Source organism: Acipenser ruthenus, chromosome 25 (genome assembly GCF_902713425.1).
Source record: "Acipenser ruthenus chromosome 25, fAciRut3.2 maternal haplotype, whole genome shotgun sequence".
Classification (NCBI taxonomy): Eukaryota; Metazoa; Chordata; class Actinopteri; order Acipenseriformes; family Acipenseridae; genus Acipenser; species Acipenser ruthenus.
In genome coordinates, this window is record NC_081213.1 from 967,198 (window position 1) to 982,158 (window position 14,961).

General features: G+C 41.7%; 1 protein-coding gene across 1 annotated transcript in view; it reads left to right on the forward strand.

The window, feature by feature from the left end:
- Positions 1 to 14,961, forward strand: part of LOC117414078 (CUB and sushi domain-containing protein 1-like) — a 162,982-nt gene that overhangs the window by 124,132 nt on the left and 23,889 nt on the right. Inside the window, exons 37-47 of the mRNA XM_059000080.1 lie at positions 221 to 325; positions 1,959 to 2,077; positions 2,495 to 2,564; positions 3,664 to 3,780; positions 4,007 to 4,216; positions 5,463 to 5,651; positions 6,760 to 6,937; positions 8,380 to 8,525; positions 9,387 to 9,467; positions 11,201 to 11,314; positions 14,699 to 14,887. Coding sequence (XP_058856063.1) covers positions 221 to 325; positions 1,959 to 2,077; positions 2,495 to 2,564; positions 3,664 to 3,780; positions 4,007 to 4,216; positions 5,463 to 5,651; positions 6,760 to 6,937; positions 8,380 to 8,525; positions 9,387 to 9,467; positions 11,201 to 11,314; positions 14,699 to 14,887 — 1,518 coding nt within the window. The remainder of the gene's footprint in view (positions 1 to 220; positions 326 to 1,958; positions 2,078 to 2,494; positions 2,565 to 3,663; positions 3,781 to 4,006; positions 4,217 to 5,462; positions 5,652 to 6,759; positions 6,938 to 8,379; positions 8,526 to 9,386; positions 9,468 to 11,200; positions 11,315 to 14,698; positions 14,888 to 14,961) is intronic.

The following is a 14,961-nucleotide window of genomic DNA, read 5'->3' on the forward strand; positions in this document are numbered from 1 at the left end:
AAGTGGGAACAATAGGACAATGAGGTCCTCTTCGCAGTCCTCTCATCCAAACTGCATGAGATGACATCTCATCATAAGAGATAATAAAAGTGTGTGTGTGTGTGTGTGTGTGTATGCAATCAGCTTGGTCACTGTAAGGTGGATTTTGAATCAGTAACCCAAAACATTTTTGCTAACTTTTTGCTGTCTTGTGTGTGTGCTTTTTTTTTTATTCCGCTAGGAACGACTGTGCCAGCCCTCCTAAACAGCACTTCACACCAGCTTTACCTGCATTTCTACTCTGATATCAGCGTGTCTGCTGCAGGCTTCCACCTGGAGTACAAGAGTAAGTAGAGAGAGAGTAGCAGAGTCTGAGTTTAGAGTTTAGAGTTTAGAGTCCCCAGCGTCTTCAGTCGTTATACTGTTCAGGGTTCCGCTTGGCACCTGCTCGCGTCCTACAGAGTGATGTGATGTCAGTTTCTTATAAACCCCCACAGAGCTTTAGAGTTTTTAGTAGATCATACATTTGTTTATGTTTCACTCTTATTATTTTACTGCTATCTATCCTCAGTAACGGGATCTGGGTCTGATAGACCCCAAGGCAAGCACGTACCTTTCTGTTTGTCATAGCTAAAATATTGAACCATACCTCAATTACTTTCCCTGAACTCAAAATAGAAATATTGGTACCTCTTTAGATTACAGGGCATATATAGCCATGTAATAACTAGATAACTACCAAATGCTCCTTTTCTTACATGGTAACCATTAGTGACATAATTGCGTAATTACATGTCAAATGTCTTTACCATGATGTTACCATACAATTGCAACTTGTAAAAAGATATTCACAAACTACTATATTATCACACATTATTACACAGTAGTTACTACGTAGGAACAGGAGTCATTGTCAATTACCCAGTTATTACACTGTAATTACATGGGCACTCATGTCCTGTAATCCACAGGGCCATTGATATTATATTTAATATCCAAGATCAACAGGGACTGATTTTATTCAAGCAGCACCATTATACCCATACTAATACTCCTAATAAAACTTATCTTGAATAAAGGCAGTGGTTTTGCATGCATGCATACATATATACAGTGTTTGAATAAGCTCTGGCACATATCCCATCAGCTCCTGCAACACTTTGTCTAGAAGCAGCTGCAGACGACACAGACAGACCTTTAGCACAGAAATGTCTTTTGAAGATTATCTCGCTCCGGCGGCTGGAAGTGTTTCTGGGGAGACAGTTTGCAGCGATGTGGACTGAGCCTCTCTAGGCATGAGGGGACTGCTAACCACCCTTCTCAGACTGGCTGGCAGTGCTCGCCGGGGGGAGATAATGTATTTGAAGTTGCAGTGAAAGGGATTACCTGCGTGCATTTGCTGTGGCAGCCCTTGCCAACAAAAAAGAAATGAAAAGAATGTCAAAGTTATTTTATTTTCTTCACCCACATATTTTAAACAGAATGGTTCACACTCAATTGCGCTTGTGATAAATCATGAATGCTTGTCAAAGGGCTGTGCCGACCTTGCCCTGAAACCCATTTTATTTTCTGGTAGCTGCATTAAATATTGGAGGCCGCTTGCTCAGCATGTAATAGAATATACTATACTATACTGTACATCCCCTAGATGTTGCAAGCTGTGCTCTCGCTTAAGAACCAATCAGTATATGTGCTTTTATAAGAAAACCAAGCTAGCAGCGGTACTAACAGTCTTTCAGAGACATTAAACAGATTTTCTACATACTCTGTGTGCATTACAAATCCCATGGCATTCTTTCCTGGCTTCTTAAATCACAATAACCATCAATAACTCTGCCGTGGGTTTACTAAGTTGCCCTTAACCTCACAGTCACAAACTGTAGTTCACCTCCCCTGAAACTGAAATGTATGCAACTAATGGATCTAGCCATTAATTCACAAGTCAACACTGTTGCTCTTTTTCTCTTACTCCTGTATAGCTGTTGGTCTCTCCAGCTGCCCAGAGCCCCTCATTCCCAGTAGTGGAGTTAAACTGGGTGACCGCTACCTGGTGAACGACGTGGTGTCATTCCAGTGTGAGCCTGGATACACACTCCAGGTAACTGAACCTTCCTGCATTTCAGCATCTTCAACACTACAGAACAGCATGGAGGTCTGAGAAAGATAACTCCACTCCACACTGTAGACCTGTATAGAGTACTAGGACAGATAACTATAGGAAAGGTACATCAATAATATAGACCTGTATTGAAGTCTAGTAAAGAAAACTCCCCTCAGCACTGTAGACCTGCATAAAGGTCTAGGAATAAGAGAGCTCTACTCAACACTGTAGACCTGTGTAGAATACCAGGAAAGAGTTTCACTCCACATTGTATAACCGTGTAGAGGTATGCAGGAAAGAGAACTCCACTCAACACTAAACTAATTTAATGAAGATCTATTTTAATTGTCTACTATTAAGTAAAAACAAGAAAGTAAATAGACCTACGTGTAACAACCCTTGTGTTGTTTTCAGGGTCACTCCCATATATCCTGTATGCCTGGAACAGTACGGCGTTGGAATTTCCCTCCTCCTCTCTGCATTGGTAAACCAGCCATGTATTTGCCTCTCTAGCTAGAGATAGGAGCTGTTGCATTTATTTGTGACTCAAGTTTCTTTTATTTGAAGGAACATTGTTCTTTAGTCTTTTTTAGCACACATCTAAAGTCTTTTTTTTTACAATTTGGCTTAATGGTTTGGTTAAAACCAACTGGAGCATGCATTCAATATATTGTTATACAGAACTATAATTTTACATTAAAGATACCTGGGAAAGATTCATCTCAGGCTCTTGTGCATTGCACCCTGGTACATGGTGGGGTTATTAGTTTATCTTTACCTTCTTTGTTAGTATTAAGAAAAGCCTCCAGTTTACTGTAGTGACTGTAGTTCTGTGATATTCTAATGGAAAGCATTGGGAATCTAATGACATATGTGATTGGGTGATATGTAATACACAGTTCAAGTTCAAGGGAATCCACTTTCCAGATTTAACTGGGGTCAGATTGACCAGACCCCATTTAATCAATGTCCTGCCAACAAATCACTGGGTCAAATGACCCAACTTAAAAGACAGGTGAGAAAAGGTTTATTGCATGCTAAAAGGTTAGCAGGCCCACCACTTCAGCTTTATATCCTCCTTCAAGAAATAAAGGAGTGGGAATAGTTATACTAGGACTAGGTCAGGAGTTAAGAGTGAGCATGATTGATGTTCTGGTCCGGTAATGTAAAAATGTCACTTAAGTATTAGAGTTCCTGGATCTTTTCATGTCGCTTCATGGGATGTATTCCGGGATATCTCGCTCTCAAATCCTTCTTAGATAAGTGGTTGAATAGCAATTGCTTTTGAAAGACTTTTCTGATGCTCTGAGATGTCGGAAAGTTATAATTTTCTCTGCCTGTGTAGAGAGGGTCAGTCTCAGTCCTGCAGTTTTAAAAGGGTGGGCAAATGCCTGCCCTGGAGGGCAATTACACTCCAGGTGCATTTAAATAATGAACTACATTAGACCTAGATTTTGGTTTAATTGGTTCTAGTGAAGGATTTAGAACATGGTTGGAGCGAAGACCTTGGGTGGCACTCTGCCCACCCTCACAGTAGCAGCTACGGCAGTTGTCACTTCCTCTCCCTGCTTGCTATATTGAAGCTCAGTGTGGCGGGACCTCCGAAGAGATGGAGGGAGTGATCCTGAGCCCAGGTTTTCCAGGCAACTACCCTAGCAACAGTGACTGCACCTGGAGAATTTCCCTGCCCATCAGCTTTGGTAAGTGTAATACCTCGCCTTGCATGTAACATGGTGTTAACACAACAACGAAGAAGCCTGTAGGTCTCCTTCTGAGACATTTGGAAGGACAGAGCAGTTGAGTGAGAAGGTGGTATTGAAAGGCAGGGTCAGTGATACTTCATTTAAAATGTAGATAAGAAAACACAGTTCTCTGTAGATATGACCAGTTTTTTTTTTGTTGTTGTTCCTCCTTGTGGATGTTTAGGTGCCCACATTCAGTTCCTCAACTTCTCCACTGAGGCGAACCATGACTTCATTGAGATCCGGAATGGGCCCTTCGATACAAGCACTGTGATTGGCCGGTTCAGCGGGCCCGAGCTCCCGCCCTCCCTCCTCACCACCTCTCACGAAATGACGGTCTATTTCCACAGCGACCACTCGCAGAACAAGCCCGGGTTCAAATTTGAGTACCAGGGTAAGTGCCAGAGGAATCTCACTGGACCAGAAGACCTTATGAGAGATTGTGGTAGTCAGTTAAACACAAGTTTACTTTGGTATTCCATTGTTAAAACATTGTAAAATATAGTAAAGCACAGAGGAATCTGAATCTGAATAACGAGACCTCTTGCTACTATGAAGAAAGGAAGCCAATATATATATATATATGTGTGTGTGTGTGTGTGTGTGTGTATGTATATATACACATAGTTACGCAGTAATAGATAATACATTGTCATGTGCTGAAATAATCTCATTGGAAAGGGTTCTATTGCATGTCTCGAGGAATGGTTTTATTTATCCTGTTGACACATGCAGTGATACCTCGCCGCAGCCGCGGATAGTCTTAAATATGTCTCCCAATCTGACAGCACAATTAGCCTGATGTAATAGGCTGCCCCTCTGGTCACACTTCATTCCCTGCTTACCTAAAATCACATTATTCTAGCTGCAGATTTAATAAGGAGCGCGTTCCACTTCCCGTCACCCACAACAACTTGTTTACAGCAGTCACAGATGGCGGACCTTCCAGATCCTGCTCAAAAATCTGAGTCAAGGATTTTACGGCAGAAGGTTTGATAGAAGTCTTTAAGGCTAAAAATTGCTTCCCCTTTAAGGAAGGCTGTTGTACCCAAGATTAAGTCAACACTGGATACATTTAATAGGATAATCCCAAAACCAAATTAAGAAGAGGGACACTTGTGGCAGCTGAAGACAAGCAGTTTAAACTCATTCAAGTAAAAAAAAAACCCTGTGAGAATGTGGTCAGGCTTAATTGGGTAGTTGATTGCCAATTTAGCCTGGCCACGTGTATATAGGAGGAACAGGGAGAGAGCTCCTTGATTTTCAACCTGGAACTCAAAGAGAGTAGTTGGCTGCACACTCTATCCTGTCCACTCACATAGCTTTAACTTGGGTGATTTGTTAGTTATGCTGTACAGAATACAATACTTTTTATTTTGGGCATTTCTATCCAACTGATTTTCAAATAGCTTCCAGTATTTATCTATCAAGGCCGCATTGCTTTTGTGAGATGTGGGAGTTTGGTTCATATGTGTTGAAATAAGACGTTTCATAGTAATGTTTCATAGAGTTTTTCCACACAGGATGATTGATTAGTTAATTGCAATTAAGGTTAAGATACTTTAGTTCCTGTGTAATTTCAGTGGAATTCATAGTCTCTGATTTCAAAGAGTTGCATCCAAGTTTGTTCATTTCCCCAGCCTATGAGCTTCAGGAGTGCCCGGACCCAGAGCCCTTTGCCAACGGGGTGGTGAGTGGCGCTGGCTACAACGTGGGCCAGTCCATCTCTTTCGAGTGCCTGCCAGGGTACCAGCTCGTCGGGCAAGCCATCCTCACCTGCCAGCACGGGACCAACCGCAACTGGGATCACCTGTTCCCCAGGTGTGAAGGTAGGGGCCAGAGCTATCGAGCAAGCGAGAAACATCCCTGCTTCCTGCTTAAAACACAGAAAGGGCTTCTTGTCTGGGGTGATATAAAGTGTAGTGTTGACATTTGATTTGGGACCAAATACAGGTTCACACGCCACCTTGGTGTGGGCAAAAGGAAACAGCAAAGAAACCAAAGAAACACAAAAGGCATTACTGATGCTATTCCTTCTCTATCAGGTCCATCTCAATTCTACTGCTATTTTTTTATTTAATCTTTTTTTTTATTTTTGCCTCCCCTGATTCTGCACTCTTTAGCTTTTCTCAACTGAGATGGATTGCTTCCTGCTCTCAGTAAATGACGTCTGATTTCATTATTGCCTCTTTCTTCTGCATACTTGACAGTGCTTCCTTGAGCTGGCGGCCTGCCACTGAATTTGCTGAGAGGTGGAAGGGTTCCAAAAGCATTATTGCTCTCTAAAGTTAGGGAGCAAGGGTTCAATAAAGCATGTCCAAAACTGGTGCATAATTCAGTGCATCTCTCTGTGTAGCTGAACAGGGCTCCAGGAGTGATAACCAGCCCTCCTGGCCTGCGTCTGTCAGCATATATACGTCATTTCCATTAACAATTTTTCCAGTTTAATTTGCAATCTTTGATTGAGAGTTTTGAGTAGAGAAAGTGTTTGAAAAATACTCAACTTCATTATTTCAAGGCTTTTTAAGCTATAGCTATAGGCTTTTTTTTAGCACTTACATTGGTACTTTGAATATTAATTTCAGATCTGAATGCAACTATAAGGAGGATGAACAGGAATCACGTTCTTAAAGAATATTATCACTCTAATTGTTCACTATGTTTCTGATGATCTCTTGTAACCTGAATTCCCTGCACAAGAAAAAAAGCCCAGCTCGGTTTACAAGCAAACATGTATTGCCAGTGCCTAAGGTCTGCTGTCCTCCGCCTTTTCCCTGAGTGACAATTTAGATACTTTCATGCCTTTATCTTTTCCAAACAGTCAGCTAAAAGTTCTCGCCTCTAACAGGCTTTGGAGCTAATCTTTGGACCTGACAAGACCTCTTTCTCTGATTCACTATTTCTTTTCTACTCACTCACTGTATTTATAATTTGCAGTCCCCTGTGGAGGGAACATCACGTCCCACAGTGGCACGATCTTCTCTCCAGGCTATCCGAGTGAATACCCCGATGCAGTGGACTGTACCTGGCTGATAACGGTAGACCCGGGCTATGGGATCCGCGTGAACTTCACTTTGCTGCAGATTGAGAACCCAAACGACTTCATCACCATCTGGTAAGGGGAACATCCCTGCATGCCTATGACTTCCCTTTCTGCTGATCATAAAGGTTTAGCTTTACTTGTCAGGCTGTGAATTGAATTGAAGCTTGTGTTTAGCATTGCATCGGAAGGGATAAAGCAGAGGCCATTCAAGAGCCTGTATTAATATATCGTCTGCATTTGTGTTCTGTAGATATTTAACCTGGGGAATATACAATACAGAATGATTTATTAAGTCACTTGACCACCTTGCCCTACTGCTGGGGAAGCATGCCGTATACCAAGAGGTGATGTGCGTTTCTGTGAAATTGCTGCATTCTGCTGTTTAGGAAGGTTGCAACCTTATAAGCTCATGTTGAAAACACCAGCCCTGTAAAATGTGATCTGAGAGTGTGTAGCCCAGTGCTTGGTTTCAATGACAAGAAGGTGTCACACATCGGTGTTGCGAAGAAAAAAATGTTGCACAAAAGGACATGCTAGAAACAGTCACAGAAGAACCGTATTTTAGGATAAAAACTCAAGTCAATAATTAATTTAGAACAGGTGTTTTTTTGTTTTGTTTTTTTATCACGAGGGACCTGTATTTAGACTTCAGGAGTATCGGGCATCCTTTTTTTCATGAAAGAACCTTGGTATGTTGTTTATCAGTGTTATTGTTTTATTAACGCACTGGAGGGTCTCTCTGGGATCATTGTCAATGTTTTTTGAGTACAATGTGTTTAGAGAACAGCATCCCAGAATGCAACTCTAACATCCTTCCCTTTAATGTTGCCTCTGAGGCTACACTGAGTCTCTCCTGTTTACTCCAAGCAGATAAATGTCAGGGAAATGTACAGCAAGAGGGTGGATTCATCTTTCTCTTTACTCATTGATTTACTGAAAGGTCTTTTTTACTTTTTAAACATGCTCTGCTGGTTGAAATTGAGCATGAAGCTGGCTTAAATCCTTCCAGGCATTTCAAGGGGAAAACACTGTTAATAAATCAGATGACATTTGAGTAAAATACATAGAAGCGAATTTGCAAAAGCAAACAGAAATATCACAGATTAATTCCTTTTACATTGCTTGGATTTTTGCATAACTGACAGTGGTACCCAACCAAGTGGCCAGATGTTGTAATTGCAAGGGGTGCGGGGCAGGGGTCTGTGTCTCTATAGATGAACCCCTATTGGAGAATTCAATTAAACTGCAAAGCCCTTCACAGCATGCTTAATTATAGATAGTGTAACACTACTGCTTTAGCGTGCTTCCTAAAAGTCAATGGCACAGCATGGCATTACCCAGGCAACAAAACCATACTTATGGTGCATTTATTTATATATTTATTTTTATGAACCCTTGATGAAGGCTTAATTAGGAAAACCTTAATAAATATTGTTACGCTAATATGCAGGGCTTGTTCTTAATACGGAGGGATGGATCTAAGCTCTTTCCTTTGCCTCTTGTCTGTGATACAGGGATGGTTCCCAGGAAGGTTCCCCGAAGCTGGGGGTTTTCACAGGGGGCATGGCAAAGGAATCTACCCGTAGCTCCTCCAATCAGATCCTCATCACCTTCCACAGTGACTCGGCCAACGGAGGGTTCTTCATGCTCAACTACCAAGGTCAGGGGTGATCCCAATTATGCCAGGCAAACAGATTCACTCAACAGCAGCCTTTCCTACTGCGATAAGAAGATTCTTTTGTTATCCGATAGATTCATTCCCTGTTTGCCTGAGCTATGAGCTCCTCCGCTAGCTTTTATATTGTTACTAAAAGTAACAATCACGTTGTGCCAGGAACAAGGGCTCCACTGGTTTTGTGTTTTCTTTTTTAATGGGACAAAGTGGATGCCCAGCTGTTTTTGTTTTGTTTCTTATTAATATCTTTTTTCTGTTCCGCAAGATCTTTTAGTTACTTTGTAGTTAATCCCCTTGGTCTCTGGCTTTGAGTAAAAGAGTGAAGCTGTTTCTTTATTGTACTGCAGACACATGTGGTGTAATACAACCGAAGCCAAGACAAAACGGTACAGACTTTCCCTGTGCAATGCAAAAACAATTGCGTTTTAGATCGAATCGATGTTTAGAATAATTTCTCTTTAAAACATGAATGCATCACACCATAAAACGTACATTTCACAAGAGGAAAACAGACGCCTTCACAATTTAAAATAGTCTGGTTTGAACATGTTCCTGAGTCTGTTTGTTGTATTGTGCTTCTCTTTAACTTGATTTAAAGACAATTTCATTTGCTGGGAAACATTTTTAGAATAGGTATTGTACTTTAAATTGGATTTCCTTTTTTTTTTATTTACTCTTATAGTGCAGAAATGACACAACTGTAATTCTATATTGTGTTACAGAGACTTGTCACAAGTAAGTAGGATGGGAGTGAAAGTTGTAAGTATCTACAAGCTGCAAGTTACAATGCTCACGCTTCTTTCTGTTTCTCTCCCTCTCCTTTTTTTATGTTCTTTCTGTTTTCAGCCTATCAACTTCGGTTATGTCGCCCTCCACCCACCACCCCGAATGCTGAAATCTTGACTGCAAGTCTAGAGTTTAAAATAGGTAATTATGTTCAGAGCCTAGCCCGGCATGAAGCACGAGCCTCTTAGGAATTCAGTGTGCATGCTTGGAATGCCACCACCTATAATCACACTCAGTTAATAACGCTAGATCGAAGTGTGCTCTGTAAGCATGCAAGCTGCAAAAGTAACACGGTTAGTTTAATTCCACACTAAAAAAAAAGGCTTCATGGGAAATCTGTGTTCATGTTTTGGGTGCAGCCTTCTTCAACAGGCTGGAAGCAGAAAAGCTGCCTGTGCTCTGGTTCAGTTCCAGTTCCAGGCTCTTCTTAAACATTCGGCTCTTAACCTATTTTCGATTGGATTAAACCCAACCTTGTTGAATTAGTAATGCTGTCTTTGTGGCTCTGGATCCTAGCAGTATAGCCTCCATAGTTGATTCCGTCTACAGTAAACCTCATTAGCTTATTAAACAGGACGTCCAATGTGTACGGATAGCTGTGTTTAGTATGCCTGCGACCTCATATTCCCCTCTGAGGCTGGGATCCCAGGACTAGGTTAGGGGCAGGGAGAGTCAGCTGCTCTGCTGTGTCTTTGGGGTGAATGTCGAAATCCAAGTGGCGCCTAATTTGGGCTTTTTTTTCACACAGTCACTTGCTTCTAAGGATGGACGTTCTTGATATTATTATTATTATTATTATTTATTTCTTAGCAGACGCCCTTATCCAGGGCGACTTACAATCGTAAGCAAATACATTTCAAGTGTTACAATACAAGTAATACAATAAGAGCAAGAAATACAATAACTGATTATTCGCCGCATTAGCTAAGTTAATTTACTGATTAATCTGGGTTTCACTGGAGGGAAAACAAAGGCATTTTTAGTATTGGGATGCATTGTACAGTGTCCGGGCTTGGTGTGTTAACTAGGCTTGCAGGGAGAATTCAGACAAGCTGGCACGCAGCCAATAACAGTGAACTGAATTTCTTGTGCTATGCCTATGTCAGTGTTCAGCTGAGTCAGCCTCCGTTTCAAACCGTGTAGTATGTATGATTGAACTATGTAACTGATGCATGTTTCTGTTAATGCTTTGCTATCTGCCATGTTTTGAAATATAAGGCAGAGCGCTGCAGTTTTTCAGTTTGTTGATATGTGATCTGTTTGATGCTGTGCTGGGATGGTTGGGTATTTATTTTTATGATTTTATCTTGGGCTGCTGCTAAAATCATAGCAAAAAAACAAACAGTATTGTGACTTCAGTGCAATTACATTTTTAGGAAGAAAGGGTGTTTTTGGAAAGTAAACTATCCCAAAAAGGGAGTGAAAAGTTATTCAGATGAACACCTCATTAATGGTTCAAATCAAAAGTGAAATGAATCCAAATGAGCTTGTTTTTTTGCATGCATTAATATTTTAGCCAGGTAATGAACTGAACCCATTGATGCACGCCTAGTAGAAACCTTTTCTTTTAAGCCTTTAAGGTACACAAGGAACCGAGCAATTGTTCAAATGGTTTCTTCTAAAAAATACATTTGCGAGTGACTAGTATCACAAGGAAACTGACAATTTGGCTGACCAGATCCAACCTGTTTTGTGCACCTCATTGCAAAAAAAAAAAAAAAAGTTAGCATAGTTTTATTTGTGGGACACATGTGCCTTATACCTTAAAGGGTTAATTGAATGAACTTCAGTTTTCCCTCAGCCTTTCTCTCCAGCTTAAAGGTCCTTCAGTCACTGTGAAGCTGCTCACTGCCCTCTCTGCATTGCCTCTGCAGGCGATATTGTGCGGTACAGGTGCCTGCCTGGGTTCTTGCTAGTGGGTAATGAGATCCTGACTTGCCGACTGGGAACCTATCTCCAGTTTGAAGGACCTCCTCCATCCTGTGAAGGTAATGTCATGCAAAAAAAAAAAAAAAAACAATTAAAGAAAATCCATCTAGAATGTGAGCGCTCCGTTATTGACAATTGAAGAGACCGCGACGCGTGGCACTGTGATCAGGCATTCTAATTGCAGGGCTCCTCTCTTCAATGGTTTGAGTCCTGCTGTAAACCAAACAACCTTCCCCACTGCACGGCTGTACACTGTCTAGAGTAACACAGATCATCTGTCAAAAACCACTTATTCGTCTGTGGAGTATTTAATCTAGTGCGATTTCAAAGGCAGAAATCCGTGATCCAGGCTAAACCCAAGCTCCCTGTCTAGTACAAGTCTTTCAATACCGCTATTGTTAGCCCTTTCAGTCAGATAGTCTGCTGTTTTCCCCTTGAAACGGCTTGTGACACACAGCTCTGTAGTGGAGTGTATTTCAGTCTGCACTGGATTGAATACAAAGCGACTCGGGCTTGGGGGCGTGAAGGGTCGGGGTCATCTGTGTTCATGGATTACAGGCTAAAGGAAAAAGCAGGGGAGTGATTGCAGAGAGCCAGCCGAATGGGCCTTGCTGCAGTGCCTCCAGATAGCACGGGCTGCTCCCAACCAGCCTCCTCATTGGCATGCAAGGGAGAGGCAGTCTGCAGCTGCACCTGTCAAATCACAAGCTTTTTAGAGTTCCTTCACGCCAAAGAGGCGTTGGAGCCCTGTTATCGCTCGGTAAATGTATCACTTTGATATAATCTGCACTTCACAGTGCTGTTTGAAAGAATGAGAGAAAAACAGAAAGAATGGGTGGCTCTAAAAATTCAGCATTTGATATGCTTTATAATACTACCTCTACTATGACTACTATTACTACTACTACTACTACTAATAACAATAGTAATAATAATAATAATAATAATAACACTAATAATAGTTTTAAGGCAAATAATATATTTACAAATAACAATAACACACAATAAATATATATTATTGATTCCTAGAAGTACCCGTACTGTTAATCAGTCAAAAGTTCAGTAGATATGTCTGGAGAAACGCTTCTTCACACAATCCCTCACTGTAAGTTATTGGGAGTGCAGTAGCCTGCCTGTCTGGACGGTAGGGATGCATGTAGGTCATGGTGATCTGCTTTTCCCCAATTCCGATGAGCTCTGATCTTCTATACACAACTGTGACAGGGAGGTATGTTGCTGATATGCTCGTTGTTTGCTCCTTAAAGAGGGGGTGGGAGGCATACACATCCTGGAGAAATTAATCACCTGTTACTTCCGCTGTGGAAATGATGTAGCTGCAGAGTCCCCTCCTCCTCCTCCTCCTCCTCCTCCTCCTCCTCCTCCTCCTCCTCCCTCATTGTGAAATCCAATAGGCTACTTGATCTGGAGGCCTCCCTCTCTTTATTGGGCAGCAGTGTGGAGTAGTGGTTAGGGCTCTGGACTCTTGACCAGAGGGTCGTGGGTTCAATCCCTGGTGGGGGACACTTCTGCTGTACCCTTGAGCAAGGTACTTTACCTAGATTGCTCCAGTAAAAACCCCAACTGTATAAATGGGTAATAGTAAAAATAATGTGTAAAAAATAATGTAATTATATGTAAAAATAATGTGATATCTTGTAACAATTGGAAGTCACCCTGGGTAAGGGTGTCTGCTAAGAAATAAAAAAATTAATAAAAGTATTGACACTGGGAACCAGCTCATCTGGTCTCCATGGCAATGCTAATAACCAATTAGATTTTTTTTTTATGATTTTTTTTTTCTCAAGGCTATTGAAAGAATAAACAAAAAAACACAGAGCTTTCAAATTAAATCGTTGCTGTGCTGTATCTAGACTGAACCCCATGATCAAGTTAGAACAAGGTTTTTACAGCAGAAGCTCCGTTTTAAAAAAAAAAAAGACTCATGCCAAAAAAATTTTTTTTCCATGTTCTTTAAGAAGTTTATTAAGTTTGACGTGTTGAGATGTTGAGGTTATTGATTTTAATAAATTGTTAGGTGAAGGCTTTGAAAAGGTTAGTGTTTTGTACAGCAACTTGAAAGCTTTGAGTCATGAAAGATTGAGTCCTAATTCAATCCACTGTGAAGGAACAACGTTTACAAATAACTGCTCGGACAGACTTCATTTAGAATTTAATTGGAGGAAGCGACCTCGGCTCCATGCTTTTCAAAGGATGACTCAGTAACACAGTAATGGTAAGGTAAAGAGAGGGTCATTTGTGGTAATATTTATAAAATAGGGCCAACAGGTGACATTGCCGCTGGAGAAACATTAGCTGTAAAAATGTGCAATGGGAAGAGTTGTCTATGAATATTTGTGAATGCCTATGTAAATACTGGCCTAATTTTAATTTTAATATACATCTATACTGTTTATTTTATTCAAGAGATGACTAAGCAGTTCCAGTTGCAGATGGATAGAAATGAGCTAGTGCTTTCAACAGAAACCCACACGCTTCACACAAAGCACTGACCAAACACAAAAAAGGGTTTCTTAAATGTTTTTCATGCAACACTTAATACATAAATTAATATAGAAATGAGAGTTGGAGGGTTGGGAGAACTGAATGAGGGTCTGTAAGGGGAGAAGAGAAATGTATTATGGTGGGTTACCTGGGTTAGAAAACTATACTTCCCACTGTGATTTTCTGCAACACTCTGTTCTCGAGTCCCCGTCCCCCCCCCGTCCCCCCCCCTTTGGTGCTCGTTTCATACCGAGGAGCATTCTTCACTCGGGGGAGTGAAAGAGCAGCGTACGAGACCATCAGGAAAATCCCTTCACTAACAGGGCTATAAATTATTTACAAATAGACACACCCAAGGTGCACTGTGACACACGACGGTCTAAATCTTTACATGAGCCTCGAACAAGCTGCCAAGCTCGCAGATTACACTGTCACACTTCGGAGACTCCGAGGCTAATTGAATCCTCACCCCTGGGTGGTTTCCAGAGTCGGGACTGCCGCTTGCTGACACACGGGGTAGGCAGAGTGGTTCATCTTTAGTGCTTTGTCATGGTCGAGAAGAGGAAGGTTCTTATACTCTGCTCTGTGCTGGTTAGACCTGTCTCTATCTAAAGCTCCAGGCTTTCCTTTTAGTTTAGCCCCTTTGATCTTCTCCAGGTGCCTGAATAAATGGTTTGGCTTCTCTGTACTGCATTGCTAACCCCTGTATGTCCCTGCTGTCCTTTGATTGCTGTACGGTGTTCATAGCCTTTGTCTATTTAGTGTTTTCAAAGTACACTGAGTTCTGTTCCAGACCTGTGTATGAGTGTCTGGTGTCTTTTCTGTATGTGTGTGTGTGTGTGTGTGTGTGTGTGTGTGTGTGCCTGCCTGTCTCTCTTTACTCCACTGGTCCCTGTACTAAGTTGCTAACTTGTGTGTGTGTCTCCCTGGTCTGTCTCCAGTACACTGCCCTATGAACGAGGTTCTCACGGCCTCCACAGGAGTGATCCTGAGCCAGGGCATAGCCGGCAGCTCCCCGCACTTCCAGACCTGCTCCTGGGTGGTGAAGTTGGAGCCGGGCTTCAATGTGTCGCTCAACATTGAGCACTTCCAGAGCAACAGGCAGTACGACGAACTGGAGATCTTTGACGGTGAGCTTCCTCCCGGAATAACTGAACCCCCTCCAACCAGAGGTTAAGTTAGGCACTAAATAGACACGTTTGAT